At 47.5% G+C, this 27,722-nt stretch overlaps 3 protein-coding genes across 7 annotated transcripts; 1 reads left to right on the top strand and 2 right to left on the bottom strand.

The window, feature by feature from the left end:
- Window positions 1-1,063: 1,063 nt before the first annotated feature.
- On the bottom strand, window positions 1,064-8,124 carry ddx4 (DEAD (Asp-Glu-Ala-Asp) box polypeptide 4). Of its 4 annotated transcripts, none has more exons than XM_068590201.1 (23): window positions 7,981-8,124; window positions 7,239-7,268; window positions 7,105-7,153; window positions 6,408-6,455; window positions 6,297-6,332; window positions 5,598-5,618; window positions 5,470-5,523; window positions 5,108-5,146; window positions 4,982-5,011; window positions 4,816-4,857; window positions 4,694-4,729; window positions 4,570-4,605; window positions 4,446-4,487; window positions 4,223-4,365; window positions 3,835-3,987; window positions 3,423-3,577; window positions 3,203-3,332; window positions 2,960-3,126; window positions 2,736-2,881; window positions 2,106-2,205; window positions 1,757-2,027; window positions 1,565-1,669; window positions 1,064-1,475 (listed from the first exon to the last, which is right to left on the bottom strand). In XM_068590201.1, the coding sequence occupies exons 2-23, from the start codon at window positions 7,257-7,259 to the stop codon at window positions 1,401-1,403; spliced, it is 1,899 nt and encodes a 632-aa protein (XP_068446302.1). In that variant the 5' UTR covers window positions 7,260-7,268; window positions 7,981-8,124; the 3' UTR covers window positions 1,064-1,400. The 4 variants fall into 4 exon arrangements, with proteins under 4 accessions (XP_068446302.1, XP_068446303.1, XP_068446301.1 ...); XM_068590202.1 differs by lacking the exon at window positions 7,981-8,124 and adding an exon at window positions 7,770-7,792; XM_068590200.1 differs by lacking the exon at window positions 7,981-8,124 and adding an exon at window positions 7,373-7,615 and having other exon boundaries at window positions 5,114-5,146.
- Window positions 8,125-8,786: 662 nt separating this feature from the next.
- Window positions 8,787-20,086, top strand: ube3a (ubiquitin protein ligase E3A). 2 transcript variants are annotated; one of them, XM_068590457.1, is made up of 11 exons: window positions 8,787-9,014; window positions 9,559-9,603; window positions 10,579-10,883; window positions 10,988-12,234; window positions 12,316-12,460; window positions 14,191-14,396; window positions 14,482-14,646; window positions 15,682-15,837; window positions 15,925-15,998; window positions 16,210-16,353; window positions 18,032-20,086. In XM_068590457.1, coding segments are annotated over exons 2-11 (2,565 nt in total). In that variant the 5' UTR covers window positions 8,787-9,014; window positions 9,559-9,601; the 3' UTR covers window positions 18,153-20,086. The 2 variants fall into 2 exon arrangements, with proteins under 2 accessions (XP_068446558.1, XP_068446557.1); XM_068590456.1 differs by having other exon boundaries at window positions 8,787-9,066.
- On the bottom strand, window positions 19,534-27,013 carry LOC137794325 (cyclic nucleotide-gated channel alpha-3-like). The gene is made up of 9 exons (XM_068591077.1): window positions 26,874-27,013; window positions 25,796-25,852; window positions 25,014-25,187; window positions 24,439-24,540; window positions 24,257-24,363; window positions 22,898-24,157; window positions 22,775-22,826; window positions 20,335-20,440; window positions 19,534-19,776 (listed from the first exon to the last, which is right to left on the bottom strand). The coding sequence occupies exons 1-9, from the start codon at window positions 26,948-26,950 to the stop codon at window positions 19,534-19,536; spliced, it is 2,178 nt and encodes a 725-aa protein (XP_068447178.1). The 5' UTR covers window positions 26,951-27,013.
- Between the last annotated feature and the right edge of the window lie 709 nt (window positions 27,014-27,722).

Here is a 27,722-nt window from a genome sequence, read left to right as displayed (position 1 = left end):
ATTGTGGGTCTGCATTATCTCCTTTCCTCACGTTAAGGAAGGTCCAGTGGTTCCTAAGCTAAAGGAGCTAAGTTAGGAGGCATGAAGCTCCTTTCCTTTGCGTTTAGAGAACTCGCCGCATCATGGCGGCCACTGAGGTACTTCCGGTCATTTCAGAATCAGAAACGTTTAATTGCCAAGTAAGTTAGTACAAACGAGGACTTTGTTCTGGTGGAATCACAACAAGAACATTGAACTATACAAGTGAAAGTATAAAAATTTGGATAAAAACAAGTAAACGTAAATAGTAAAGATGCAGATTTTTTCCCTCAGGAATGTTCCAACCAAAAAGGACTATTTGCAGCCGTTGTGTTTATGGGATATTAAAGTAGGCCTACACCTAATCCAATTTGTATCCAAATATAAAGCAGCCTATACTCACCAACTTCCTCTCCCTACAGCAGAGGCTCATGGGTGTTGTAGGACTTAGCCGTCAGCTGACAGGCCAAATAGTGGAAATATAAAAGACCTTAATCTATTTCATGTGCAGACTGTGAAATGAGCCTGTGTGTCTGGAGGAAGAGACCTTCTGTCTCTTTATTATTAATAATACACCAATAACTGTCTTTTGTATTAATACACTGACTTATCAGTGTAATAATACTAATATGTTATATGTATACAGTGTGGCACTTGTCTTATTTGCGTCAGTATGTTTTGCACTTCTGACGTCACAAATAGCCCAGAATGATGATTTGACTCAATGTTTCAGGCTAAACTGAAAAAAACTCATCAAACCCGACACTGAGGAACCATCAACCAATAACTGTTCTCCAGCTGATCACAGCTGGACACTTGAGTTTGTCTACACTAATATAAATACATTGTCTAGTAGTAGACAGTGTTTTACCTGCTTAGGCATTATGAGCCTCAGGTGACTGACGTGGTGGACTAACTCCTGGTTCACTTCCATTCATCTGGAGCAGACTTACTGTACGACACAAATCCATTCACTCAACAGACCCACACTTTGGGAATAAGTCAACTCCTGGACTGCCTTCAATATGAGACTGATAAAGTAGGCTTTGCTTTGAACAAACTTGCATTTATTTGTGATCTTCATACAAGGAACAAAATATAGCAGTAAGAGGACATCCTGAAGTTTGGACTTTGTCAGACACACCGTGTCCTTATTTAACACTGTTCGATGCTTCGAGAAGTGCTGATATAAAAAAAATAAAACAGTTATCACAATGTGCCAGACATACGCACATTTCCTGGTTAGAATCTCGCTGGACATCTTTAAACTTGGTCTAATCTTCAAACAAAAATACTTTTATAAAACTACAACAAGCAGAACACCTGAAAAGAAAAGGAAAGTCAGGCCGATGCAGCGTGCGGTCGAATGGCCGACAACTTCTCTATTCCCATTCTTCCTCTTCCTCAGCCTGAGCAGCCGGCTGGCTCCTCATGTCCGTGTCTTGGAACGCTCCTCCCTGAGGACACATGGCAGGACAGAGGACACCGTTTGACACCGCTCCACTGACATCACCAACATATCAACACTAATAACACCATCGGTTACCTTCCTGGAGTCTGTGGAGGCAAAGCTCCTCCCAGGGCCGCTGAAGGCGGCGGCTCCAGAGCTGAACGCAGACTCCTCTAGCCATGGGGGCACTTCCTGCTGGGCCTGTCATTCAGTCCACACATGGAAACAATGACTGACTGCTTCAAGGACTCCCTACCTGTGCACACTTCTGATAAGGGGCTTTCTCACCTTGGACAGGACCGTGACAAGAGAGCGGGCCAGCTGGCCGTCAGTGTCGGGATCATAGAAAGACACCGCCTTCCCAGTGTTTCCACAACGCCCAGTTCTCCCAATGCGATGGACATATTCATCAACGTTGTTGGGGAGGTCAAAGTTCACCACATGCTGAACATCTGGGATATCCAGGCCCCGGGCAGCCACAGAGGTGGCCACCAGGACCGGACATCTGCCAAAGCGGAAATCTGCCAGAGCCTGCTCTCGCTCCCGCTGCTCCCGGTCCCTGTCGACAGCAGACCAGTGCTCAGCACCCTGAGACGACTACGTACAGACCAGAATGACCTCACTGGACACCTTTTACCCGTGAATGCTGGTCGTCAGGACCTTCTCCTGGCACAAGTAAGTGGCAATGAAATCAGCCTGTCTCTTGGTCTCCACAAAGACCATGGTGCGCTCCGTTCCTACAAAACCAGACAAGCTGCAGATCAGGAGCGGACGCAGTCGTCAAGATGTCTCCCATTGGTCTGGAGTCATTTTTAAACTCTGAACGGACCACGATTTACTCAATGAACATCACGCTGTATGGAAGACTTGAAAATAGAGATTAGACAAACTCATGTTTACTGAATGACCAAACAAGAGAAGTAGTCCTTCTCTCAGACTTCTCTTCAACAGAGCACCCTGCTGGGCTGACGAAAACATTGAAATAAAGGCCAACACCAGGTCATGCTCCTCTGTGACTGAACAAGTTCCACGTTTGGTCCTAAGAGCTGCAGAGTGCCATGTCTAAATGAAACAATGCCACCTCTATAGAGTTTACACTTTTGAGTGGATACATGGATCGGCTGCAATCAATCCTGTGTCCAGCCTTTGCAGCGTCAATCTCTTATCTAGTGTTAGCCGACGAGTTTTAATTATTCATCTGGTTTATATTTCAGTTGTATTTGCGTTGGACACCAAGAGGCTGGTGAAACAGCTACAACACGTGTACCTGTGGTCTTGAGAATGTCAAGGAGCTGCTCCCTCTTGGAAAACTTGGTGACTTGGATAAACGTCTGCTGCACGTCGCTGCAGGCTCCGCCCACCACACCAACAGCCAAGAACAAATAGTCCGTCTTGAGGAAGTCAGCCGCCAGTCTGCAAAAACACACTTCCACATTTACACAGGCCAAGCTCTCGCCTGCAGAACAACACGCGGTTGATGAATGTGCAGACCTCTGGATGTCCTCAGGATAGGTGGCACTGAACATCAGAGTCTGGCGGTTCTCTTTCGATGGCATTCCCGGGCTGCCCACCAAGCGGCGCATGTCTGGCTCAAAACCCATGTCCAACATCCGGTCAGCCTCATCCAGCACCAAGTACCGCACCTTACTCAAGCCAACCTGAAGCACACGCATCCGGTTACAGTGCAAGCTTTCAACTGAAGACTGTACGAGTGAAAACACTCCATGTTTTTACCTTTCCTCTTCCAATCACATCCAGAAGTCTCCCTGGTGTTCCACACAGAATATTGCACCCCCTGAAGATGTCCCTTATTTGGTGTGAAGTGCTGACTCCACCATAGACCACAACAGGACGCACACAAGTCCTACAACAGCCAGAGGCTTTGAATTAGCACACTGAGCTCACGATACCTTAAACTCATGGGAAACACGTTAAAGCCACGGTGTCAACAAACCCAAAGGCAAACTTCCTGGCCTCCAGGTAAATCTGGTTGATGAGCTCCCGGGTCGGGGCCACAATGACGGCGTCGGGCTCCTGCTGTTCACTGAAGAAACTGGCTGCCACCCCATCGGCCATTAGCTGCTGCAGGATGGGCAGCAGGAATGCAGCCTGGAAGGGACATGCAGTCACACTCAATTCACACTAAATACTTCAGAAAACACTTATTTCAAATCAATAAGAAAATAATAATAGTTTCTTTATTTGCTCAGATCTCAGATTTTAAATATTAATCTCGGCATTGGCTAAATGGGCTGACAACGGCTCCATCGGTCAGTCAGCGTGGTAAAGTCACAATCAATGCAGGTATCGGCACCTTTTGTAGCTTCTATTCTACTCGACGGTGGAGCCTGTCCCTCTCAACTCACCGTTTTCCCTGAGCCCGTCTGGGCACAGGCCATGAGATCTCTGGCAGCAGAGATGATGGGAATGCCGTGCTTCTGCACGGGGGTCGGCTTCACATAACCAGACTTGCTGACGTTTTTTCTCAGGGACTCGCACAATGCTGCCTCGTCAAAGGTCTGAAGGAAGAAGTTTGGACTTGTTGACAGCTGACTACACACAACGTATACAACAGATGTAACACATACCAGCTTTACAGGACAGTTGATATATGTTGCCATTGGGTGGTTTGGGCCTTTTTCCCCCAGATTAATTAAGTCAACAAAATTAGCTGCCCATCTTTCAGAGAACCACTGACCGAAGCAGCAACTGCAAATAGAAATTCATGACTGAAACCTTTGTAGCACTTCTTACCATGATTGCCTGCGGTGGGTTGGATCCACTGACGTCCACCATTATGTCATCATACTTATCAAAGTTGATGCCTCTCTCATAGTGGGCGAAAATGGAGTCTTCGTCTTCAGGGAGGGTTGGGGGAACATATGTGACCCTTGGTCCTGTGGGTCACACGTGGTACAAGTTTAGTCCTCCTGCAGGACTGATTAAGAGAGTTACATTCAACAGTTCAGTAACTTACTTTCACTCTCCCCTTCATCCTTTTCTGGGCCTTTAGCTTCTCCTGTATGACAGAGAAGTCACATTAGTGAAAAGGCTGAGGGTTAAAAGGATAAAATCAGGAAATCGTGAAAAGACATTACAACCATGAGTAAAGGTCTCCTCATCTTTCCCACGGTAGCCTGCAAAGACAAGACACACCAGACATTCACCAACAAGAAACAAAGACTAGAGGGTTAACCATCAAAGGTTAGGCGAGTGCTTGTTTACCTCCTCCAAAGCCTCCTCTGGCAACATGGTCACCACCTTCAACACAGCAATACATGTCAGAAAATTAGCTTTGTGCAACAGTAGTGCTACATCACCTAGAACGAGACTGAAGCAAGAAATACCCGGTCGGAAACCTCCTCTGCTGCCTCTTCCTCCTTTAAACCCTGTACAGAACAAACCGTATGGAAATACAAAGAACCAGACCGGAACTATTAGTGTACACATACTATGCAAGTATACAAGAGTCAACTGTGTGCATGTGGGACCAACAAAAGAACACAAACCTACCGTTTTCATGAACGCCATCGTCATCCTGTCCTGTTAAATCAAGACAGTTCATGTCAGCTGGAATGACAGCTTCACTCAGAGTACATGTTATTCCAGTGGTCTCACAAGCAAACATGGAAACATTACCAGTACCACGATCCTGTCGGCCAAATCCTCTGCTGCGCCCTGACACAACAAACACTCTGTCAGGACACGTTTCATTAACAGACTTAACCTTTCAATTGGACCAGAAATGTGAAAATTGACACTTCATACTGTTCAGAAGGCTGAAAAATCCTCAGTGACGCCCCACATTATCAGCCACAATTAAGCTCTTAAAATATCATTTTTGGAACTTTATCAACCAATAAACCGTACATCCCCACTCTACAGTAAAGACAGCATTACAACATGAGCTCACAAGTATTTCAACATTTACTCCCAACTACCAAGTTTGAATTCTTCCCTCAGGAAAGCCATCATTTATTTGTTGACAGTTCAGGTCTCACCTCTGCCTCTGAAGCCTCCTCTTTCTCCTGCCGTGCCGTTACAGCCGTCTCCATCTATAAAGAACAAATTGCAGTGTCAGTAGCACCGAGGACGGCGCAACACTAATTAGCAACAAAACTGCACTTACCAGTCCCAATCTCATCACCTCCTGCAAAACCAAAAGATGAGAAATTAGATTCAATCATTCTAAAATGCCCAGAGTTCAGCATGTATAAAACAAACGACACCACACATTGTGCTTCTACAGTGCAGAATTAGTCCACTGCAACTGTACACTGCCTATGCTGGAAAAACAACTAAAAAGACATCTTGCTTCTTAGTTTCAGGTGATTATACATAAAGAAAAGCACGGTACGGAATATTTGATTTGATTTCTGATAATTGATTCCCAAAAATGCTGCACACTTCAAGAGGACTAAGGTAGTCCCGTTGTGCCAGCTGAAGGGCTCACTGATGCATTTATTCTTGGCTGACTTTGATCAGTGTATTGCTGATGATGCTGCTCCAACGGTTTCTTAAATGATGCCAATTTATTGATGACTTTCAGTTATTCCATCATTTTATTGAGACATAATTGTTCTACTGTAAAAAAGTCGGGTTACAAGCCGATACTACCTTTGGTGGGTGTACCCGCTAGCCCCCCGCTTTAGCCAGCTAGCGCTGCTGCTAGCTCCCCGACAACCACCGAAGGTAGTGGGGCCCGGCCCGACTCAGGAAACAGGGCGCTAGCATCAGCACTAACTTGACACAACGGGAACACCCACCGAAGGTATTATTACGGTATTTAAGTGAAATGTTAAATGATGCCAGATGCACGAGAACGAACCTTTAAATCCTCCTGGCCGGCCTCTTCCACCACGACCTGGAGAGAAATAGAAAACGTTCATCAATGTTTTCTCGGGCAGAAAATGGTCATTGTTCACCGAGCCATGCTTACCGCCTCCATAAGCTCCACGGTCAGTGTTCCAGGAGCCTCCCTGTGTGCCTGAAGGGGACCATGTGCAATGAACCACTGTACACGCTCACTCGTGTTGATTTACACTTCACGCACTTCATATACACCATACTTTGCAGTTTGCACTCTCCGTTTTAGGGCTTCAACTAACGATTATTTTAATAATCGATTAATCGGTTGATTATTTTTTTGATTAACCAAATAAATTGAATAATTTTAAAGCATTATTTGCAACCTTTTATTACAAAAACAGAACTGGCAGTGCAAATTCACAGTGTAAAAATCTTAATAAAATCTGAAAACTTAAAATCAGAAAACAGGATTTGTTTGAACGTCATAATTTGTTCTCTCCACTCAGACGTACACACTCAGAACTCAGAGAACAAGAGATGATATTCCAGAAGTAACACTCAACATATCAACTGTGGAAAGTTTCCAACTTTGAATATTCCCGGAATTTTGCAACCCTAGTTTAGTTTATTCCATTTGGTGTCTGTAAAGTGTTGGGCACTACTATGATAACAAATTTCCCGTTGGGGATTAATAAAGTATATTTCTATTTATCTTAACTTAGACACATAATTATAGTTGCCTGTCCCCTTTGTTTGCACATCAACAGAAGCTTAACGACTGGTCCCAATAGTTGTCAGTGATTCATTTGCATACCAGCAGTACATACCTTCACTAGAGGAGTAACTGCTTCCTGCAGTGGTACTAGCACCGGCTCCCTGGAGAGAGCAGTACATTTAGTCACGTGTTGGCCGTGTGGCCGCTGAGCAGGACAGCAAAGCTGGACTTAAGCAAACATCTTACCTCTTCATTCCACTCGTCCATTTTGTTCACCTAGAAAACACATGGAGGACTTTCAGAGGCTGTAGTTATTAGACCAGTGTTAACTTTTCCTTGGTGGGACAATATCTAACATTAATGTAGTACAAATACATTACATTGATGTATTTAATATCTTCAGTGTCTTTCATTTCTAAAGCTTGCAGGCCAGCACGTGACATCAGAGCCGTAGCCGACCTCGTGTTCGCCGTAACGCCGCCATTAAACAAAACTAACCGCCATTAAATCAGACTAACGCCGCCGTTAATAAACTAACCGCCGCCGTTAAACTAACGGCATTCAATAAACTAACGCCACGTGGCGCGGTAACGCGGGGCTATGGTTGTGCTAACGCTTTGTAACAAACCTAGCAGCTAACGCTAGTCATTGCTAACGTTACCCATTCCTTTGCTAGCCGAGTGTGCTACATTATTTTTGGAAACGTTTGGCAAGTATCGATAACGAGACGAAGCCTTACACCAACACACAAATAATATCTGCATTTTCGAATCACACCGAGAGAGAGAGCCTGTCGCCAACATTAGGTATGAAGGTGAAGTGCGCAGACGACGGTGTTCGCAGGAGCAGGGTGTGGCGCTAGCTCCAGCAGCTAGCATTAGCTCGGTCCGCTGGCTCCATGTGGATAACTCGGGACAACACGTGTTGTCGGTTCTGTATACAAACTATAAACTACAGACCACAGTCTCACTGACATGCACAGCCATACCTTTCCCAACGCGTCTCAAGTGGAGTCTGGTGGGTCTGATAGCTCTGCTCAGTCAGGTCGCTCGTTGCTGCTTCGTTCAGGGTCGTGCTCAAAGTGTGCACCCGGACCTGCTCGCTAAGGTTGCCAGTTCCGCTGATTTCCCGCCGGTCGGATTATTTTGAAAATACAGCTAAAGATGAATTCTTATGAGTATTAATAAACTCTGGTCAAACATGTAGGATAGTTGTTTTGGGTAAATTACACACAATCCCCCTCTCTGACCGTCATCCTGTCAGATGTGTTCAGTTTGTTATAAAATAAGATAATCCTTCATTAGAGTCTCAGTGGTGAAATGGCAGGATTACAGCAGCAGTGCACACATAGTAAATCAAAACCAATTAATATAAATACACCGTTTAAAAAAGAAGAAAAAATAACCCACAATAGAAATATTAAATATACAGATGGAATAAAACATATTTAAATGTATTTATATTGCACTAGTTGGACGTGATTAAAGTGGCTAAAGTATTTAAAGACTTATTACGTGTTTTGTGATCCACTGCAAGCTCAGTTTGTTCTGCAGCCTGACAGCAGCGGAGCTCCTGCAGCTCCTGCAGTCCGTGGCTGAAGGAGCTGCAGGAGCTGAAAGAGCTGCAGGAGCTGCCAGCAGCTCCTTAAACTGAATTCAACATCATAGTAAATGTTCTCATCCTGTCCCTCATCAAACGCCTCGGTGCCCACTGAGAGGATCAGTCCAGGTCCTCTCGCGTGTGATCCAGTCCAGCGCGTCCGCTGCTGGCGCTCGAACGCAGTGCATTGTGGGACGTAGGTTGACGGTGAAGTCAAGATGGCTGTGAACCTCAGGCAGAGCGAAGAGCCTGCTGTAGCAAGGCCGTGAATGAAGTTCTAAATAAAAGCCTCTTCGTCGCTGCCAGTCCAGACTTTTAAAGTTGTAATCAAGCTGTGAAGGACTCGATACGACCACAGAGAGTAACTGACCTACAAACAACTGAGGATAAAGTCTCGTATGAATCCCGACGAGGAGGAGGACTGTGAGTGTGCGCCACCGCAGGCCGAGACCAGCCCCGCAGGAGGAGCACATAGGTGGGAGCCGACAGGAGAGAGCCGGGCAGCTAGCAGGAGCGCTCCCGGCAGCTAGCCCCCTGGTGCCAGAGCCCTGCTGGGTCTCTATCGGCTCAGTGAGGCACAGCTCGTAGCCAGCTCTGCTTATGCAGAGAGAAGGAGCTCGTACTTTAGAGCGCTAGCTCTGCGGGAATATTACTATAAATGAGGCCAGCGTGCCAGCTAGTGAGCTACATTAGCATGCTAAATGATCGTCCTCTCTACCCACGGGGCTAGTGTCCTGTGTGCGCGGTGAGGTGAACCGCTTGCCAGGAAGCGTAGCTTTGTGTTGACTGTGGCGACACAGACCAATCCTCCTGGTCAGGCTGACACACCGGCTCCTGTTGGCTTTGTGAGCTCGCGTGTGTTTGGCTCGTCGTCCCGCAGCCTCAAGGAGTTAGTAAATGAAAACCGTAATGTTCTGCAGAAATACCGCGTGTGTGTGTTTCTGACCGTGTTGTCTGTTTTCTCCAGAGAACACGAGGAGCCTGAAATAGAAAACCCCGAAGCAAGCCGAATGTAAGTCAAGCCTTGCTACCCGAGGACATAGCTGTGTGTGTCTGTGTGTGAGCATGTGTGTGAGTGTGTCTGTGCATGCGTGTGTGTCTGTGAGCATGTGTTCAGGTCTCCTCTCACTGCTTGTGTGAGCTGTTGACTGTTGTTACCATGTTGTTGTCACCATGTTGTCTTGTTGTTACATTTCATTGAGCTGACACTTTCATCCAAAGCAACGTACATGTTGCTCCATACGCCGTAGACACAGCAACGTAGAGCAATTCTCAAGGACACAACAACAAGGACTAGCGCAGCTGGGGCTCGAACCACGGATTGAAAGATGGGCATGCTAACCACTGAGCCACAGTCGCTCCATGTGACCATGTTGTTGTGACCATGTTGTTGTGACCATGTTGTTGTGACCATGTTGTTGTGACCATGTTACAATCTGATGACCATCGCTGTCTCAACTGAAACGAAGAGAAGCCAGCAGGCTGAAAGCAGCAGCTCTTCTCACTGCAGGTCCGGGTGCAGTAGCAGCACCTGGACATGAGTTGGAAGATAATAGTAATTGTTGTGGAACAAAGCTCTTCATCAGCAGTGAAGAGGACTGGTTGTACAATGCTAAACCTTCAAGGTTAAGAATGAACAATGATGCTGAAGAGACAGGACCTTGAATTTCCCTTTGGGGATCAATAAAGTATTTATCTATCTTATCTATCTAGATAAAATATGCAGCATTAATAGTTACTCCAATATAGCTGATTTTGCATTAAATAACCTGATAAGCTCCATAATTAAACCCAAATGGAATGGAAGGGGTGATACATTTATCGATGCACTGTATTTTTTTAGCACACAACCAAACTTGCAGTCTTAAAACTGTCCTGAGGTGTGAGATAGAAGGAAAACTGATGAAGTCGTAAACACGGTCATCATTGTCGGTCCCACATTGAACCTGGACTGCTTCTAACTGCTGCGCCGTCTCTCTGAACGCAGGAAGCGAGCGGCTGCCAAACATCTAATAGAGCGCTACTACCACCAGTTAACGGAGGGCTGTGGGAATGAGTCCTGCTCCAACTCATGGTGCGCCTCCTCAGCCGGCTTCACCCGCATGGATAACAACGCCGCGGCCGTCAAAGCCCTGGAGCTCTACAAGGTCAACGCTGAGCTGTGTGACCCTCACCCCTCAAAGAAGGTCACGGCCTCAGCCCACCTGGACAGCAGCGCTCACAGCAACTCCGCCTGCAGCAACAGGAAGTTGAACCATAAAGATGTCCACTCTGTACGGGACAACTTCAAAGGTCAGTAGATGCCACACACAGCAGAATAAGCTCTTACTTTCATACGGTTTAGGACGGCAGAGTTTGATCTGGAAGTCTCTAACGCGCAATGTTTGACTGTGTAGATGTAAATGACCTGACGGAGGACAAAGTCTATGAGATCTTGGACATCTGTGGAGAGAAGGAAGATTACTCCCCTCTGATCAGGGTCATAGGTCGGGTGTTCTCCAGTGCTGAGGGCCTGGTGCAGAGCTTCCGGAGGTCCAAACCTCACACTAAAGAGGAACTCAAGTCCCTCCAAGGTAAGGATGAGGACAAGGACGAGGACGAGAAGGAGGCGGCTGCCTGTTCCACCACAGCTATGGAGGAGGACTCCCCTGCCTCCTCCTCTAGACTCGGAGAGGGCTCCTCGGGGGATAATGATGTCCAAAAGCTGGGCCCCGATGAGGTGTCGGTGGACATTGAAGCCGTGCGGCGGGTCTACGAGCGCCTGCTGTCCAATGAGAAGATAGAAGCCGCCTTTCTGAACGCGCTGGTCTACCTCTCTCCCAACGTAGAGTGCGATCTGACCTACCACAACGTGTATTCACGAGACCCAAACTACCTGAACCTGTTCGTTATCGTGATGGAAAACAGCAACCTCCACAGCCCAGAGTACCTGGAGATCGCCCTTCCACAGTTTTGCAAGGCCATGAGCAAACTCCCACTGGCCGCGCTGGCCAAACTGGTACGCTTGTGGTCCCAGTACAGCACGGAGCAGATCCGGCGCATGGTGGAGACCTTCCAGCAGCTCATCACCTACAAGGTGATCAGTAACGAGTTCAACGGCCGCAACCTGGTCAACGACGACGACGCCGTGGTGGCGTCCACCAAGTGCTTGAAGATCGTCTACTATGCAAACGTGCTGGGCGGCGACCTCGACGTGGAGCACAACGAGGACGAGGACGAGGAGCCCGTCCCGGAGTCCAGTGAGCTCACCCTGCAGGAGCTGCTGGGCGAGGAGCGGCGCAACAAGAAGGGCCCCCGGGTGGACCCGCTGGAGACCGAGTTGGGGATCCGCACCAACGACTGCCGACGGCCGCTCATTGCCTTTGAGGAGTTTGTCAATGAACCTTTAAACGAGGTGCTGGAGATGGACAAGGACTACACTTTCTTTAAGGTTGAAACTGAAAACAAGTTCTCCTTCATGACGTGCCCCTTCATCCTGAACGCCGTCACCAAGAACCTGGGTCTGTACTACGACAACCGCATCCGCATGTACAGCGAGCGCCGCATCACGGTGCTCTACAGCCTGGTGCAGGGGCAGCAGCTCAACCCCTACCTGAGGCTCAAAGTGCGGAGAGACCACATCATCGACGACGCTCTGGTCAGGGTACGTGTGCGCCGCTTCCGTACGATTAGCTCCAACGTGGTCGAGTGGCTGCGCTGACGTGTTCCTCTTGTGTCTCCTCAGCTGGAAATGATCGCGATGGAGAACCCTGCAGACTTGAAAAAGCAGCTGTACGTGGAGTTTGAAGGAGAGCAAGGCGTTGATGAAGGAGGCGTTTCCAAAGAGTTCTTCCAGCTGGTGGTGGAGGAGATCTTTAACCCAGATATTGGTAAGAAAACACGACGACGAGCATGTTGCCACGCCCATACGATAAGAAGCTGATCCTTTTTCAGCTTTATGTTTACTGTTCACTCATCATTTAGTGGGCCACTTATCTACTTTTAACCTTGCTACATTTGCCATTTCTACTTTAGTCATGAGCAAGCAGAAGCTCTACATTTACCTGTTTCTATGGTTGCAAAGGGGCGGAAAGTTTCCGGTAAATGTCCGGAAAGTTTCCACGGGAATTTTGGCTTGAGAATTTGGGGAATTTTGAAAAAAAGAAATGTGCCTACGTTCTTTGCAAAAGCATAAAACAGGGAACTTAAATGTATTTGAGAACAAGACTATGCACGCTGAGCTCAGCTGGACCCTGAATGCAGCTGGTTGAACATCGTCTGCAGAAACAGAAACATAAACATAAAACATTCTGTTGTTTTTGAACGTTTTTGTCATCAGTGTTGCATCTGAATGTTTCAGCTCGATGCCTGGAGAGTGAGAGAGCGCCGAGTTGAGGCCAAGAGCGGTACTGCAGACAGAGACTTCAATTACAGCTGCAACATATTGAAAAAAAAATAACTGAACTAGTTCATTTTTTGAGCTGTGAACTTAGTTCAAATTTTTTGAATATGGACTATGAACTGAAGTAGTTCATGTAGAAAGTAAACTTTCCCAACACTGTTTGTCATTAGCATATTGATTACTTGGTAAACTGAAGCCAAGTTCATTTAATACCAAGTTTATTTGTGTAAAGTAAACTTTTTACAGCAGTGAGTCGGACGTATGTATGTCCACACAAAAGTACACCATCACCTTGATTATTCAAGGTGAAGGTGATTATATTAAATTACCCCAAAATTTCCAGTTAATTCCCGTTTATTCTCGTGGAAAGTTTCCAACTTTGAATATTCCCAGATTTTTGCAACCCTACCGGTTACATTTCACCAACTCTAAGAAAAGAGCTATGAAGCAGTATTAATCTGCAGTCCTTTGTTCCCATGATGCATCTCTTTCTCTCCTGAGGAAGACATTTAAATGCAGAACTGCAGGCCGTTTATTGTTTCACTGGAACTCGTTAATAGTTTTACTGCTTGTCCTGCCACGCTGGTCCCAACATTCCCAGTTAGAATGAAGAGGAGACGATTCCCAACCACTACGTCTGAAAACAGCTGTGAAATACACACAGGAGGTTTTCCTAATCCCAGTATTAGTCGCTTGCTTTGACACTAAAGTAGAGCAGAGCTTTAACCAGCGCAGGTACTCGCTGGCGGTAAGATCTTTGGTGTTAAAGTTAGCGTCAAGTCTTCCAGCTGGTTCCTAGTGAACAGACGTTACTGGTGACGGTGAGCAGACACACAACCTGAGCAGCCCAAAAAGTCACATGACAAACATTTCATTCTCAGTTTAAAGCCCTCTCCAGAAAGTGCAAGCTGTTACAGACTGTATTAAATATTATTATGATGTTGACTAACACCGTATATATATTCAAATCAGAGTTTTGAGGATTGTTGGGGTTCCTGCTTTAGACTTAAGATGTTGTTACAGATGTGTAATGTCTTTTATACAGTATATATATATATATATATATATATATATATATATATATATATATATATATATATATACACGCACACACAATAGAATACAAATGACTGTGTAGTGTGTATTGAGGGAATGAAGTGATGAAGCAACGGGCAGCAGAGGGTGAACTCGTTCAGAGCATCTCGTGTTGTCCTGCAGGCATGTTCACGTACGACGAGCGCACCAAGTTGTTTTGGTTCAACCCCTCATCGCTGGAAAACGAAGGCCAGTACACGCTGATCGGCATCGTGCTGGGCCTGGCCATCTACAACAACTGTATCCTGGACGTGCACTTCCCCATGGTGGTCTACAGGAAGCTCATGGGCAAGAAAGGGACTTTCAGGGACTTAGCTGACGCCAACCCGGTAACGCCCGCCTCAAGTTCCCCTGTAGCTTTTGGAACAAGTCCACTTGAGTGGAGCTCCATGTGATGTGTGATGTGTTGTTAAGGTTCTGTTCCAGAGTCTGAACGAGCTGCTGGAGTACGAGGGCAGCGTGGAGGAGGACATGATGATCACCTTCCAGATTTCACAGACAGACCTGTTTGGGAACCCCCTCATGTATGATTTAAGGGAGAATGGGGACAAGATTCCAGTCACGAATGAGAACAGAAAGGTGAGCGTCCGGAGGCCAGAGGAGCTGTATTCTTCATGATTGTTTGGGCTGCAGTCCAAGTGAAAACGCTCCTTCAGAGCTTCAGGCGGGTCAAAGTTAACGCGGGTTTGTCCGTTTGGCTCCGTCTCATGAGAACACTTGTAGAAGCAAAGGAACCGACCACAGGACTGAGTAGATCAGAGAGCTCTGCAACATTCAACAGCCGAGCCTCCAAAACCCATTTTACTGCTCATGTGCTGTCCAGAAGACACAGGATGTGTTGCTGCTTCCTCTGCCGGGGGAGAGGGAGCAGCAGGTATGAGCAGGTGGCAGCAAAGCAGCTCTCTGTAGTGCTTTGGTGCGGTGTGCAGCGTTGAGCTGGTGCAGTACCAGCCCAGTGCTGCCAGTGAGCTCTGGACTTTCTAAACCTGCATCAGTTGGAGTGTAAAGTCTAGACGCAGAACAGACCTCTACTTTTAAATCATCGTAGCAGGATGTGAGCCGCTAGCGTTGCGACCGTCTGAACTGAAGCGACTCACTGAGGGGAGGCTTTCCAGTTTGATAAAACCTCCAAATGAGCAGTGGAGTGGTGTTAGGAAGCGGAGAGAGAACTACAACTCAACGCTTCATGCACACACTGGTCCAAGAGGAAAGATCATCGCCAGAGGAGCGCAGCATTAAAGCTGCCCATGGGTTGAAGGGTTAGGGCTCATTACACGGGGATGAAAACATCATCAATTCTTAGCTGCTTGTCATTAGACAGCAGATAAAACATCCATGTTCCTATGTTATTGCTGCTGAAAGCTGCACATGTTCCTTTTGAAGTCATGTGGAAGCATAAAGCTAACTCGCAGTGAAACCGTTGGATGTCCATTCTGCTCCTTCTGCTCTCCTTTGGCCAAGAGTCTTCAGTGCTTTTCTCCAGCTGGAGATTCGTGTCCTCGGTCACAGCCGTGAGTTTTTCTGTTGAGATGCTTCGGTGGCGTGGCCGGATGCTCGCGCCGCGTCCTCCGGCTGCATGAATCGCTCACTGTGCCTGCTGATGTGTGTTTGCAGGAGTTTGTGGCTCAGTATGCCGAGTACATGCTGAACAAAAGTGTGGAGAAGCAGTTCAAGGCGTTCAGGAGAGGCTTCCACATGGTCACCAACGAGTCTCCGCTCAAGTACCTGTTCAGGCCGGAGGAGATCGAGCTGCTCATATGCGGCAGCAGGGTGAGAGCCCGCCTGAACATGTTACCCCGTTGTGTCATTTAGCTTCAATCCTTCACTCATCCACGTTTATCTCCCCATGTGCTGCAGAACCTGGACTTTCTGGCTCTGGAAGAGACGACGGAATACGATGGAGGTTACAACAGAGATTCTCGAATCATCAAGTAAGACCCGTTTGTGTTTGGTGGGACAATGTGACCCAACGCGTAGACCTCGGCTCCTGCTGGACACGACGGGGCGTTGCAAGTGGTTTGGGAGGTTATAGGGAACACAAGTTCTGTCTCGGGGACACTTTGATGACGTGTCTGCTGTTGCGTCCATGCGGTCCTTCCTCTTTTGAAATGGTGTCACTCTTTCTGTGGCTTTGCATCGCAGGGAGTTCTGGGAGACGTTGCACTCGTTTGGTGAGGAGCAGAAGCGCTTCTTCCTGCAGTTCACCACCGGCACCGACAGGGCGCCTGTGGGCGGGCTGGGCAAGCTGAAGATGATCATCGCCAAGAACGGCCCCGACACTGACAGGTGACATCATCGCGCTGCTCCTCCTGTCGTGCTCATGCTCAGTGTGTGTAAAGAGTTCCTCGTGCATGTCTCATCCTCCTTGTGGCACGCACACACACTTCTATCTACAGCCGACGTCCGTACAGCCGCGCGGTGAGGAAGCGGACACCAGACTGGCCCTTGCATCCGGGCTGTGCGGCGTTGGTGTTGCTTTCAGTGTTCCACACGGACCCAGCGTCAGGTGTTGCTCTGACAGTGAGGAGATTTAACCTTTCACAGTTCAGTCAAGGTGCAAAATTACATAGCCAAATTGCATGCTGGGAAATGCAAATTGCCGCGAGTTGCTGGGCGGCGAACAGCTGTTTGTGTGTCCCAGAATGCATTTTGGCACAATTAAACAGGAAACAGTGGCGGATGTGAAAAGATCTGAAAGTCCACAGTCTCTGAATACTACTGCTGCTGAGGCACAAAATGTCATTTTAGGACGTTTTCTGGCGAGAAGTTAGTTGTTCAAGTTCAAATCTGTGGTCGGTTTGTCAAGAATCAGCCGACTTAAAGAGGTACCGACGGTTTGAATCCCTGCTGGCGGAGCGATGAGCGGCAGCGGCGCGTCAGCGCTCTGCTGCTTGAATGATTCACTGGCTCCGGTTTTTCCGTGGAGGATATGAGGACCTAACGTCTTTATTAGTTTATTATTTATTCACAGTAACGTCAGTTAGACGGAGGGAAAGGTTGAGATTCATAACTTATTCTAGTTTAACTTTTGAGCCACAGGCCGTTTACTCAACACCAAGACAGTAATGTGTACTCTTCCTGTTGTGTTGCTCTCACCACCATGCAGTACACTGTCATTTTATACATGTACAACTATTAGTGTAACAAACACTGTGTGTCACAAAGTGTTGTGCTGTCTGACCCTGTTAAAGAGCGTTAGTTGTGGGTCATCAATTGTTGTTCACAAGTTAAACACACAACTAAAGTTTGGACCTCGACTGGAGTTAGAACCTGACACATGAGTCAACGTCCGGTGAGGAATAATGATGTGTCTACAAAGAGCTGGACCTGAGCGTCGCGGCGCTGAAGGGCTGGAGGGCGTGACTGAGCCTCCCTGTAGGAGGGGAAGGCGGTCGGGTCCCTGAAGGACCACCGGGTCTGCACCAGGCTGACGGGTCCCAGTCTGTGTGGCGACTGCCAACACGAGCTCCAGCAGCACAGCCAGCTGGTCAACACAACTAGACGTGTTGTTGAGCTCATGGATCAGACTGCCGACAAAGAGGAACGTTCTCGCTGGTTTCTTTTGTCACTCTCTGTTGGGGCTTTCTGAGTCAGGCATCCAGCTGAACGATGGGAAGAAGAAGGTTAAAGGTGAATCCTACCTCATGTTCTCCTGGTCCTCTTTCTGACCTCCATCAGGAACCAGACCACCAGAGAGAAGACGGCTGCTTCTACGGTCTTCTGAGGCTCACATCTGAGCATTCGTACAAGTTCATGTGCGCAGGCCGTTTCTCTCCAATGAGTGGTGTTGATTCGTCTGTTCGAAGGCGTTCGTCTGACTGCTGCACGTCTGTTGTCTTGTGACGTCTTTGAGCGCGTCAGAGGTTCAGAAGGTTCCCTCGTCGCCGAGAGCACAGAGTGTTTCTACAGGCGCTCGGTCCGTCAGGAGAAGAGTGACCAGCTGTGTGTTGTTTTGTCTCTGCAGGTTACCCACATCGCACACCTGCTTCAATGTGCTGCTGCTGCCTGAATACAGCGACCGGGAGAAGCTGAAGGAGCGACTGCTGAAAGCCATCACCTATGCCAAAGGGTTCGGCATGCTCTGAGCCCGGCGTCTCACAGCGCCCCCAGACCCCGCCGGCCCGTCCTCCAGCAGACACAATCTAAGAGGTGAAAGAGTTTTGAGGAAAAGCAAGTCTTTACTGACAGAGGAGAATGCTCCAGTAGTTGTGCTACTGCGCCTGCATCAGAGTACCACGCCCACACCATGTGACTGAGCAGCCCGTCTTCATGTACAGAGGATCTCATTATTTATTTGGAGCTTCAAATGGGTTACTGGTCATGCCTGCCTGTTGTGACAGCTCCCCTACTGGGGGGACGACTCACCAACCAGTCAATTCAAACCGTTTAGTGGACAAACGTGTAAAAGTAGACCTGAGCGCTTGTTCATGGACCGCTGACAGAGATAATGTAGTTTTAGAGTAGTCTTTACTTTCACATGTTGTATCCCCGCAGGAGAGGAGCTCTCGCTGACCATTCCACTCACAGCCGCCGGCTTTTCTTTCCCCAAGTCCATTGTCACCACGTCAATGAGAAAGTTACTGTGATTCGGTCCAAAATGGCACATTCTGAAATAGCTGTTGTTGTTTTCCGGGGAGGGGTTGGACTAAGATCTCGTCAGAGCTGTGTAAGTGCACTTAGACATTTTCAGAATGTTTGTTTTCGGCCTCAGGCTGCCATGATTGTGTGAAGCATTTTATTTCCATGTCTTCCTGTGTTGACGATTCGAAATAAAAACAGTATTTATATATCGGTGCTGTTGGAACTACGACACCATGTGGAGGAAGTGTGTGTGTGTGTGTGTGTGTGTGTGTGTGTGTGTGTGTGTGTGTGTGTGTGTGTGTGTGTGTGTGTGTGTGTGTGTGTGTGTGTGTGTGTGTGTGTGTGTGTGTGGTTTCAGTGATCAGTAGCTGGCGGCCTCCTGTGCGCTGCAGCTGGTTCTCTTCACTGGGACCAGCGTCTCTGAACAAAACCAGTAGACTGCACTTCTTCTGAGCTGCGTCGTCCTCACAGAGCAGGCGCCTGGTTTAAACTCCTACAACTCTCCCATCATTTAAACCACTTGTGTAAAGTTATGATACATCATCACTCAACGAACTGAAGATGAATGAGCAGACACTTGACAGGTGGAGAAGAGTTGGCTTCTCGTGCCGTTTGTACTCCACTTGAACCTCTCGGGCAGACAGAGACGTGACAGGTTGTGATCACAATGCTGCTCGTTCAGTGAGAGGAACCAAAGTGTAGCAACACAAAGCACAGCTGGCAACACAACACCACGCTCTGGGCTAACTTTGGAGTACGGGGTGAGGCCGTGGGGGAACCCCGACCCGACGCTCTGCCGCCTCAACCCTCCTTGAGAGTCGGAGGCGGTGGAGCGTTGAACCGCTTCATCTGCACATGAAGCGGGCTCGCCTCACATGAGGCCCTTCAGTCAGGAGCACTAGGCGGTCTGCGTGAGGCGGTCTGCGTGAGGCGGTCTGCGTGAGGCGGTCTGCGTGAGGCGGTCTGCGTGAGGCGGTCTGCGTGAGGCGGTCTGCGTGAGGCGGTCTGCGTGAGGCGGTCTGCGGAGGCCGGCTGGTGTTGCGTCTCTTGGTAGAGCGTGAACGTCCTCCATCTTGTTCCTGCTGTCACGTCTCTGTCAAGGACCTCCAGGAGAAACAGCTGTTCCTCCTGGAGGTCAGCGGTGACCCGGTTACTGTCGTCATGGTAGCAGAGGAGTGTGTCTGTCTGAAGCTGCACACACACCCCGAGACACTCGCCTGCTCCGGGGGGGAGGGTGTGTGTGTGTGTGTGTGTGTGTGTGTGTGTGGCTTGATGTCTCTGTACCTCTGCTTTGATGCTGCTCATGTGAAAGGTGAAAGGTCAGCCGGGTCTTGGAGGGGAACGCCGTTCATCAACTGAACGGTGACAAACTGATGAACAGCAACAAGTATTCAGTGTTGTGAAAACATGCTCAATAAAGATGACAGCTTTTTTCCAACTGCTCGCCTCATCACCTGATTTTCATCCTGAGTCTCGTGTGTTCGGCTCTTTGTTGTTCAGCCCAGTCAATGTAGCTTAGCACAAATGTAGCTTAGCACAAACGACCTTTGTCATTAAACTGTTGCTGATGAAAACACTCAAACACGTACGTGAAGAGCAGCTCAGAGCCGTGTGGTACGACAATGAGCCGAGAGAAGCTGAGTTTCAGTTGATGGACGCCGTGAGGACTCCTTCTGGTACTCTGACCGGGACATGAAGACTGTCCTGCTGAGACGAGAGAAACAAAGCAGCGTACAGAAGGTCCTCAAACCCCTGGGGCAGCGCCACAAGAAACCGGTGGCTGGAGCTCGACCTGGGGAGTCATTAAAACCCACAAAGTGAGGGAGAACTCGTTCTACGTGCTCTTGTTCTCCAGCTGAGCATTTCAGACAAAACAATGAAGAGGTAATAAAGGTAATAATAATAAAGGGGAGGTGGGACGCTCTTACGCCAGCAGCTATTCAGAGCTGAAGAAGGAATATAGAAGACGGAAAAGGAAAAAATTCTGTAAATCTAACATAAAAATAGCTGCTACTCGACATCGCCACCAAAAGTTAAAGAAGTTAGAGACAACGTAGGTAAACTACAGAGATGGAGAAGAAAAGCAGCTTTCTTAAACAATCTTTCAATGAGTTGGGACCAAAAGCAAATAAACTACTGGCAGAAAGCCTGAACAATGATGCCCTCATACGATGAGAGACACGGTCACTAATCAGATATGAACCCACGCAGATTGATCACATTTCAGGAACCTTTGCCTCCACTTGTACAGCCAACCTCCATCAGCTGACTGGACCGCATCAGAGTGTCTAGAGACACTGGACCTACAGCACGGATGGAGATCGGGCCTTGGTTCTGGTGACCGTGCTGCCAGCAGCTCGGGTCGTCTACATGTCATGTCATTTAGCTTTTATCCAGAGTGACTTCCATGTCGCTCTCCACACCGTGGACACAACAACGGAGAGCCATCAGGGGTTCAGTGTCTCAAGGACACAACGACATGGGCGCGAGGAGCCGGGGCTCGAACCACCGACCCTCTGATTGAAATCCTTCACTCCGCTCAGCTTCAGCCAATCAGATTGTTGCTCCGTCACTGCGAACTAAACCCTGAACAAAGTCTGGGCTGTTTGCTTCCTGCTCCTCGATGGTGGAACGAGCTCCTCGGTGACAACAGGAAGTGTCGACATCGTCCTCTGAACTACAAACACTTCTTCAACTGCACCTTGATTGTCCCTCGAGAGTTCAGTTCATATTAAAGTTGATCTGAACAACCAGGACCCTTCCGGTACCAGCAAGAAGAGACTTCCTTGACAGAGAAATAAAGCACAAAATGAACTTGGGAAAAATGGATAATTAGAACCATAATAGGAGCTGACAACTCAAAGAAATATAGAAACATATGAACCTAAAATCAAAATCAGATATAAAAATGAAGAAATACATTTTACATAAAACTGAACTGGGTGTGAACATTACAGAAGATGATGGTGGAATATTTGGACGAACTTGGAGAGAACACTTGTAAAAATATATTCAGATTCTTTATTACTCCCCAAATGACAAAGTGTTTGTCTCTTGATCAACCATGTTGGAGGACATGTGGGGCAGTACATATGAACCACTCACATGTATGTTATCTATGTCCAGTATTGTACAGTTCTGGGACATGTCCATAAGGTTATTGTCAGCTTTCTGGGCTGCGACACACCGGAGTCCTCGACGTTTCTCTACTTTGGTCACATGACAGCAGACACCGTGTGGAGGGAAGACTGACACCTGCTGAAGGTGTAGCAGCCTGGAAAAGACTCACAGAGAGAACCAGCACAAGATGGAGGGTGAAAGTTGTGTCTGAAGCGTACGATGTGCAGCTGTTCGCTCACAACCAGAGACATGGAAGATGTTTCCACGTCAACAATAACACACGACAGGAAACGCCTGAATGTGTCTCAGGATCCATCCGGCTTCTGAGAGGACACAGCAAACCACAGCCTCTGTTTATTTTTCATGTCTGTATGTCTGTGTTGAAAAAAATAAAGTGTAAAAAAACAATGAATCGGAGCACGCTGTATGTGAGTCAAACACCCAATAAATACCCACCAACAGTACTTTGTAATATTTATTTTGTATCTTTGGAAGCCTTGTTTCTTCAGACGCGAGGCCACACACTGCCGCTCTGCAAATCATCAGTGTGTCGTCCTCACACTGAATGTTTGGATACAGATGAAATGATGCAGCGATTACACCAGCGGGGTTTAAGACAAATAGGCCGACTACACAGCCACACACTATATTATAGCCCTATGTTATTAAGCCTAATGTTCGTCTGACCCTAAAGGACTCCCTCGGTCCGTTTCACACCTGTTCATTTAAAAACAGACGAGGAAACGAGTATTCTGTTGCTTTTAAAATCATGCTACAAATTTGTACAAATACAAACAACTGTTTTCTTATATAAGTATATAAAGTACGTGTTCAGAGAACACCTGTTAAAGGACATCAACAAGAGAGGGAATCTGTAGTAGTACCTGTTGTACCAGGAGTACTGCGTCCTGAATATCTGTCATGAGAACAGCGTTCAGGCTCGTGTGCTGCACAGGAGCCGGCCAGCTGCTGCTCACGGGCCCTTTGCTGAGAGAAAGAGTCCCACAGTGGACCAGCAGTACGGAGATCTACTCGTCGTCTGCTCTGAGGGTCCGGACCTGGTTTGACATATTGCTGAGCCGTTGTTTGAGTTTGCGCTGGGAGGAGTCATACTGGGCTGTCAACTTACGAAATTTGACATTCATGACGTCCAAACTGGCTTCCACCTGATTGACTTTGTTCTCCAAGTCTTTGGCGTCAGTCGCAGCGACCAGTGACTCGTCTATGAGGTTATCTTTCATCAGGATGGACTTTCCCTTCTCCTCCAGCACATTCTTAGCGTCAGGATACTCAATGAGCGCCTCCATCAGATCGTCTTTGGACAGGGCAAACAGATCGGAGTAGCCCACACTTCGGATGTTGGCTGTTCTTCGGTTTCCTGCCTTACTGCCTTTGATCCCGAGGATGCTGATTTCTCCAAAGTATGCCCCATCACTGAGGACCACAAACTGTGTGACCCCATCGTCTGCTACCACAGCCAGCTTTCCTCCTTTGATGATATACATTTCCCTGCCGATGTCGCCCTTCTTACAGATGTAGTCGCCAGGACTGAACACTTGAGGCTGAAGTTTAAGGACCAGCTCAATGAGCAAACCTGCTTCGCAGTCTTGAAAGATCCGCACTTTGCTTAACGTCTCCAGATGTACGTTGATGGCGATCTCAGCCTTGAGCTTGTCCGGCAGGTTCTTCAGCACCAGCTTCTCATCACAGGTTTTCTCTTCTGTCCACAGGTAGTCAAACCACTTCACCACTCTCACCTCCAGATCTTTCGTGACCTTCCGAAATTCCATGTATTGCTTTATAGAGTCAATCTTAGCCTGGAACTCTACTCGTGCAGCATTCATGTTGGAAATCATGGCGCCAACATTGCCTACAATTGTAGCAAAGATGAGAACCCCAGTAAGGAAGTCCACTACCACAAAAAAGTATTCGACATCTCGGACCGGGGGCGGTGTCTCCCCAATAGTGGTCAGGGTGAGAGTGGACCAGTAGAAGCAGTAGATGTACTGCCTGGCCAAGCGGGCAAACTCCGGATTCTTCTCCCCGCCTGGATACACCCAGGTGTCTGAGCCGAAGCCCAGCACCTTGGAGATGGCAAAGTACAGGCACGCGTTCCAGTGGATGATGATGATGATGTAAAGCACGAGATTACCGATTCGAAAGATGTTGGGGAAGTTAGTTCGCGTTTCCGTCCGGTCAAAGAACTCAAAGAGTCGGCCTAACCTGAAGAGACGGTTGAACCTCCACTCTGTGTTGTTGATTCCAATTTTGAGGAATACAATATCTGTGGGAATCAGTGATATGATGTCGAATCTGAACTGCTGTGTCTTTATGTACTTCTCTTTCAGGACCTTTGCATCCCTTACAAGAAGGCCCTGCTCCAGAAAACCTGTTGACACATTGGGATCAGTGACAGTGTTTTGCACATTAGCACACAATCCAGGTTCCCTTTCATTTCCACACATTCAGCAGAGCTCCCGTCACTCACCTGTCCTGGCTCTCACAAAGGTGTCGATGCAGTAGAGGACATCTGAGCTGTAGTCCAAAACCATCCACAGCGTTATGTTTCCAGACTGCAGCTCGTTAAAACAAGACCTGCAGGGAAGAACAAGCATGACAAAGAGCTGGGGAACAACACTGAGGTGCAGAGACGACATGCCAGAGTCAGACCTGGCCACCAGGAACATCAGGTTGTAGAAGACTGGGACGGCGACAGTGCACAGCCAGTAATAGTATTCGTCTGTGGCGGGGTCCATGATCCACACCTCCTTTCTGAAGGACAAAGGGATGCTTTTGTGAATACGTCTTGTTTCTACTGAGCAAAGAGAGACACGGTTGCTGGTCTCAGTACACTGAGGTTCAAGTATTATATTGGTATCATTATTGCAGAATTTGAACCTGTGTCCAGCCCAAATTGTACCGGAAACTACTGACGACTCGAGTCATTGCCACGTCTAGAAAATATCAACTTCTGGCATCTATTGACTCTCCAAACAGGCCATCACTGATTTGAAGCTTTAATTTGACCTAAACATGCTCCTGAGCACCTGAGAGCGCAGGAATACTCACACCTGAACAATACTCATCTGCTGTGGACGAATTTATTGTTATAAATTAAAGTTAAGATTTTAAAGCTCCCAAAGATACCAAATCTGCCAGAAATCTGAACAAATGTGTGTAAACAAGTTGTCTAACGGCAGTTTGATGGAAAGTTGCAGCCATAAAAATGAGTATGTGATACTCACGGTTCTTCTTTCTTAGCATCCTTTTTGTCGTCTTTCTTGTCATCCTTTTTGTCGTCTTTCTTGTCATCCTTTTTGTCGTCTTTCTTGTCATCCTTTTTGTCGTCTTTCTTGTCATCCTTTTTGTCGTCTTTCTTATCATCCTTCTTGGGCTCCTCTGTCTTGCCATCTTTTTTCCTGTAAATGTCCAGAAACAGAGGAAAGTGACATCGTTTTCATCCTAGCATTCAGTAGTGTGGGAGGGCCTGAAGGGGGCGCTGTAACACAGTGCCAGAACACAGGAGATGTGTTACAGCGCTGCTCCCTGTGGTCTTTCCCTGTGGGGCGAGAGGGTGTCGAGTCCTGCTCATGCAGACCAGAGAGTGAAAGGAGAGGTTTCCTTGAGCCTGGCCTCGCCTGCTGCTTCGTGGTCACATGACTCTCCTCACCAGCTCCTGTGGTTCAGGTTGGCTCTAGAAAACATGGTTGATGATGAGCAGACACCTTCGTCCGTTCACACATGTGATTCTGTTCATTTCGGTTTAGTCTGAGTGGCAGCGGCTCAGAAGATGTCCCATCGACTCTGCTCTGCTCGATCCACATGACAGTGATGAACAATATTTCACTGATGGCAAAACTGTGTGTCTTTTTTTTTGCCCACTCCTGAAAAGTCAAATTCACTTGTGCTGGTGAAAATGTGCGACATGAACAAATGAACGCTTTGATGTAACGAGAAAATCAGATTTGAGGCCGTTGTCGTGTATCCGTGCGGTGCAGCGATGGAGCGTGTGCAGGAACCATCTTACCCGTCATTGTTGTTGCAGTTGTTCCTGTTTGGAGCAGCCAGGGCCCACCGACCAGCGCTGGAGGACAAACAAAGACGTGTGTGTGTCAGTGACCGAGACGTGGAGCGACTGCATATCAGATGGTTTCCATCAGTCATCACGACGGTCACACAGCAGAGTCACAGCAGCATGGCTGCTCACAACAAAGGAACATCTATGAAAGCCACACGGCGCCTGTAGGAGCTTTTTATTAATATCATAAGTTATTTGTTTCACAAGTAGTGTTTTCTTTGTGATAGTTTAATTATGTGTAGTTGTTTACTTGGTCTTTGGTTTGTTACTTGGGTAATGCTGTGGGCCCCTGCTGTACTTACAGGCCCATGATGCACCTGGGCAGATTCATTAGCGGCTCCATGTCTGGAGGGAGGGGCCGCATGGGGGCTTCTCTGTTCCTTTTCTTTGCTTGTTTTTGTTATGTTTTAATACACATCAGCTGTCCTGCATGGACGCTGCATTCTTTTAGCAGTATCATTTACAAAACCTGCATCAGTGGCTTTTTGATGAAGATTTATTTTCTTTTGTTCACGGGTCAGACGGCCACTACAATGCTCATGATGAAGAGTGTGTGAATATACACGCTGCAGTGTACGACAACAGGTCAGGGTCCACCATGAGGCCCCTCCTCACTGCTCTCTTCCCATTGGACACTGAACTTCTTCCAGGAGAGACTGGTGGGGCATGAGAGGAGTCATGGTTCCCTTTGGCTTCTAACCTGCACCAACGGTAAAGCCCCATCCAGCTCGGTACGGCGCAGGAGATGTGCAGTGGAAAAGCAACACGTTATGCAGATGATGTGAGTGTTTGACCACAAAATACAGCAATGCCTTCAACATGCGGCTCTCTCCGTCTCAGGGTTCAGCTGCTTGGTCTACGCTCTGCTGCATCTTCCTGTGGACCTGTGGCTGTTGCCCTCATCCGTCTGCCACATGAACAATGTTGATGCACCCGAGTGAAGGACTGAGGCTGTTCTAGATAAAGCCCGCGTTCAGCCCTTCAATGTCCTTCTTCTCGTGGTGTATTGTTCAGATGGTGAGCTCACCTGCTCCTCGTGTTGTCCTCGGCTCGCTGGCCGCCGGACTCTGCAGGTCCAACGCTGCTCTTCCCAAAGGGCATCATGTGGGACAGCCTTGGAAAAATATCAGAATGAGGTAAATTAGTTCATGAGCAGACACACAGGAACACATGGAGGACAGTGAGGGCAGAGTAACACCTGGAAATCATTGTTTACATAAAGTTTTACAGCTTCCAGTATCCATGGATATCACTTCCATCACAGTGTTCATCTTCTGCATGACTGCAGCTCTGTGGAGACGATGCACATGGTACTCAAGCAGAGGACTATGAGCAGGAACGATAGCCACTCAAATGCTACAGCTATCTGAAAACCAACACTGAGAAATGAGACCAAATCTAAGTTTTCTTTATTTACTGAACATACATCATTTAGTTTTGAATAACAACAATTACAGTCCAAATTCTGATCATACACTTTATTCAAATCAAAGACTATTTCAAATGTAATTTAAATTAAATAAATAAATATAATAGGGTGCTGACTACAGCGTTCTGGTGTAGAGCGGGTGGATGAAGGTGAGGCAGGAGAGAAAAGACGCTCAATCCACGTCATTGAGAGAACAATTGTTGAGGGTTTGACAATCAACATTCATACATTGAAGCAAATATTGGTGAGTTTATGCATGATTCCTGCATCGACCAATTTAGGAAATAGCTATTTTAAGAATACTAGGAAGGTAAACTTATTAACTTAACATAACTGGTGTTTAGTGACCTTAATATTGATTTGTTAAAATGGAAAGAACACAAATGAACAGACTTTAGTACAGAAATGTTTAGCTTTGCTCTCTGGCCTCTTATTGATAATAGTAGG

Source organism: Clinocottus analis, unplaced genomic scaffold (genome assembly GCF_023055335.1).
Source record: "Clinocottus analis isolate CAN_PGR_092001 unplaced genomic scaffold, fCliAna1.0.p SCAF_24, whole genome shotgun sequence".
Taxonomy (NCBI): Eukaryota; Metazoa; Chordata; class Actinopteri; order Perciformes; family Cottidae; genus Clinocottus; species Clinocottus analis.
Note: the sequence above shows the minus strand (reverse complement) of the source record. Positions and strands in the feature narration are given on the sequence as shown.

Bases quoted from the DNA above. Each gene is read 5' to 3' on its own strand.
- ube3a (XM_068590456.1), top strand. From the start codon at position 8,990: ATGAATCCCGACGAGGAGGAGGACTGTGAGTGTGCGCCACCGCAGGCC. The intron at 10,884-10,987 runs GTCAGTAGATGC...TTGACTGTGTAG, and splicing joins TGTACGGGACAACTTCAAAG to ATGTAAATGACCTGACGGAG. The intron at 16,354-18,031 runs GTGACATCATCG...TTGTCTCTGCAG, and splicing joins AACGGCCCCGACACTGACAG to GTTACCCACATCGCACACCT.
- LOC137794325 (XM_068591077.1), bottom strand. From the start codon at position 26,950: ATGATGCCCTTTGGGAAGAGCAGCGTTGGACCTGCAGAGTCCGGCGGC. The intron at 24,364-24,438 runs GTCTGACTCTGG...TCTTCCCTGCAG, and splicing joins CTGATGTTCCTGGTGGCCAG to GTCTTGTTTTAACGAGCTGC. The intron at 19,777-20,334 runs GTCAGAGTACCA...GCTGACCTCCAG, and splicing joins AGGACAGTCTTCATGTCCCG to GAGGAACAGCTGTTTCTCCT.
- ddx4 (XM_068590199.1), bottom strand. From the start codon at position 7,435: ATGTCACGTGCTGGCCTGCAAGCTTTAGAAATGAAAGACACTGAAGAT. The intron at 6,333-6,407 runs GTAAGCATGGCT...ATTTCTCTCCAG, and splicing joins CCGTGGAGCTTATGGAGGCG to GTCGTGGTGGAAGAGGCCGG. The intron at 4,858-4,981 runs GTAGGTTTGTGT...TGTTCTGTACAG, and splicing joins CGATGGCGTTCATGAAAACG to GGTTTAAAGGAGGAAGAGGC.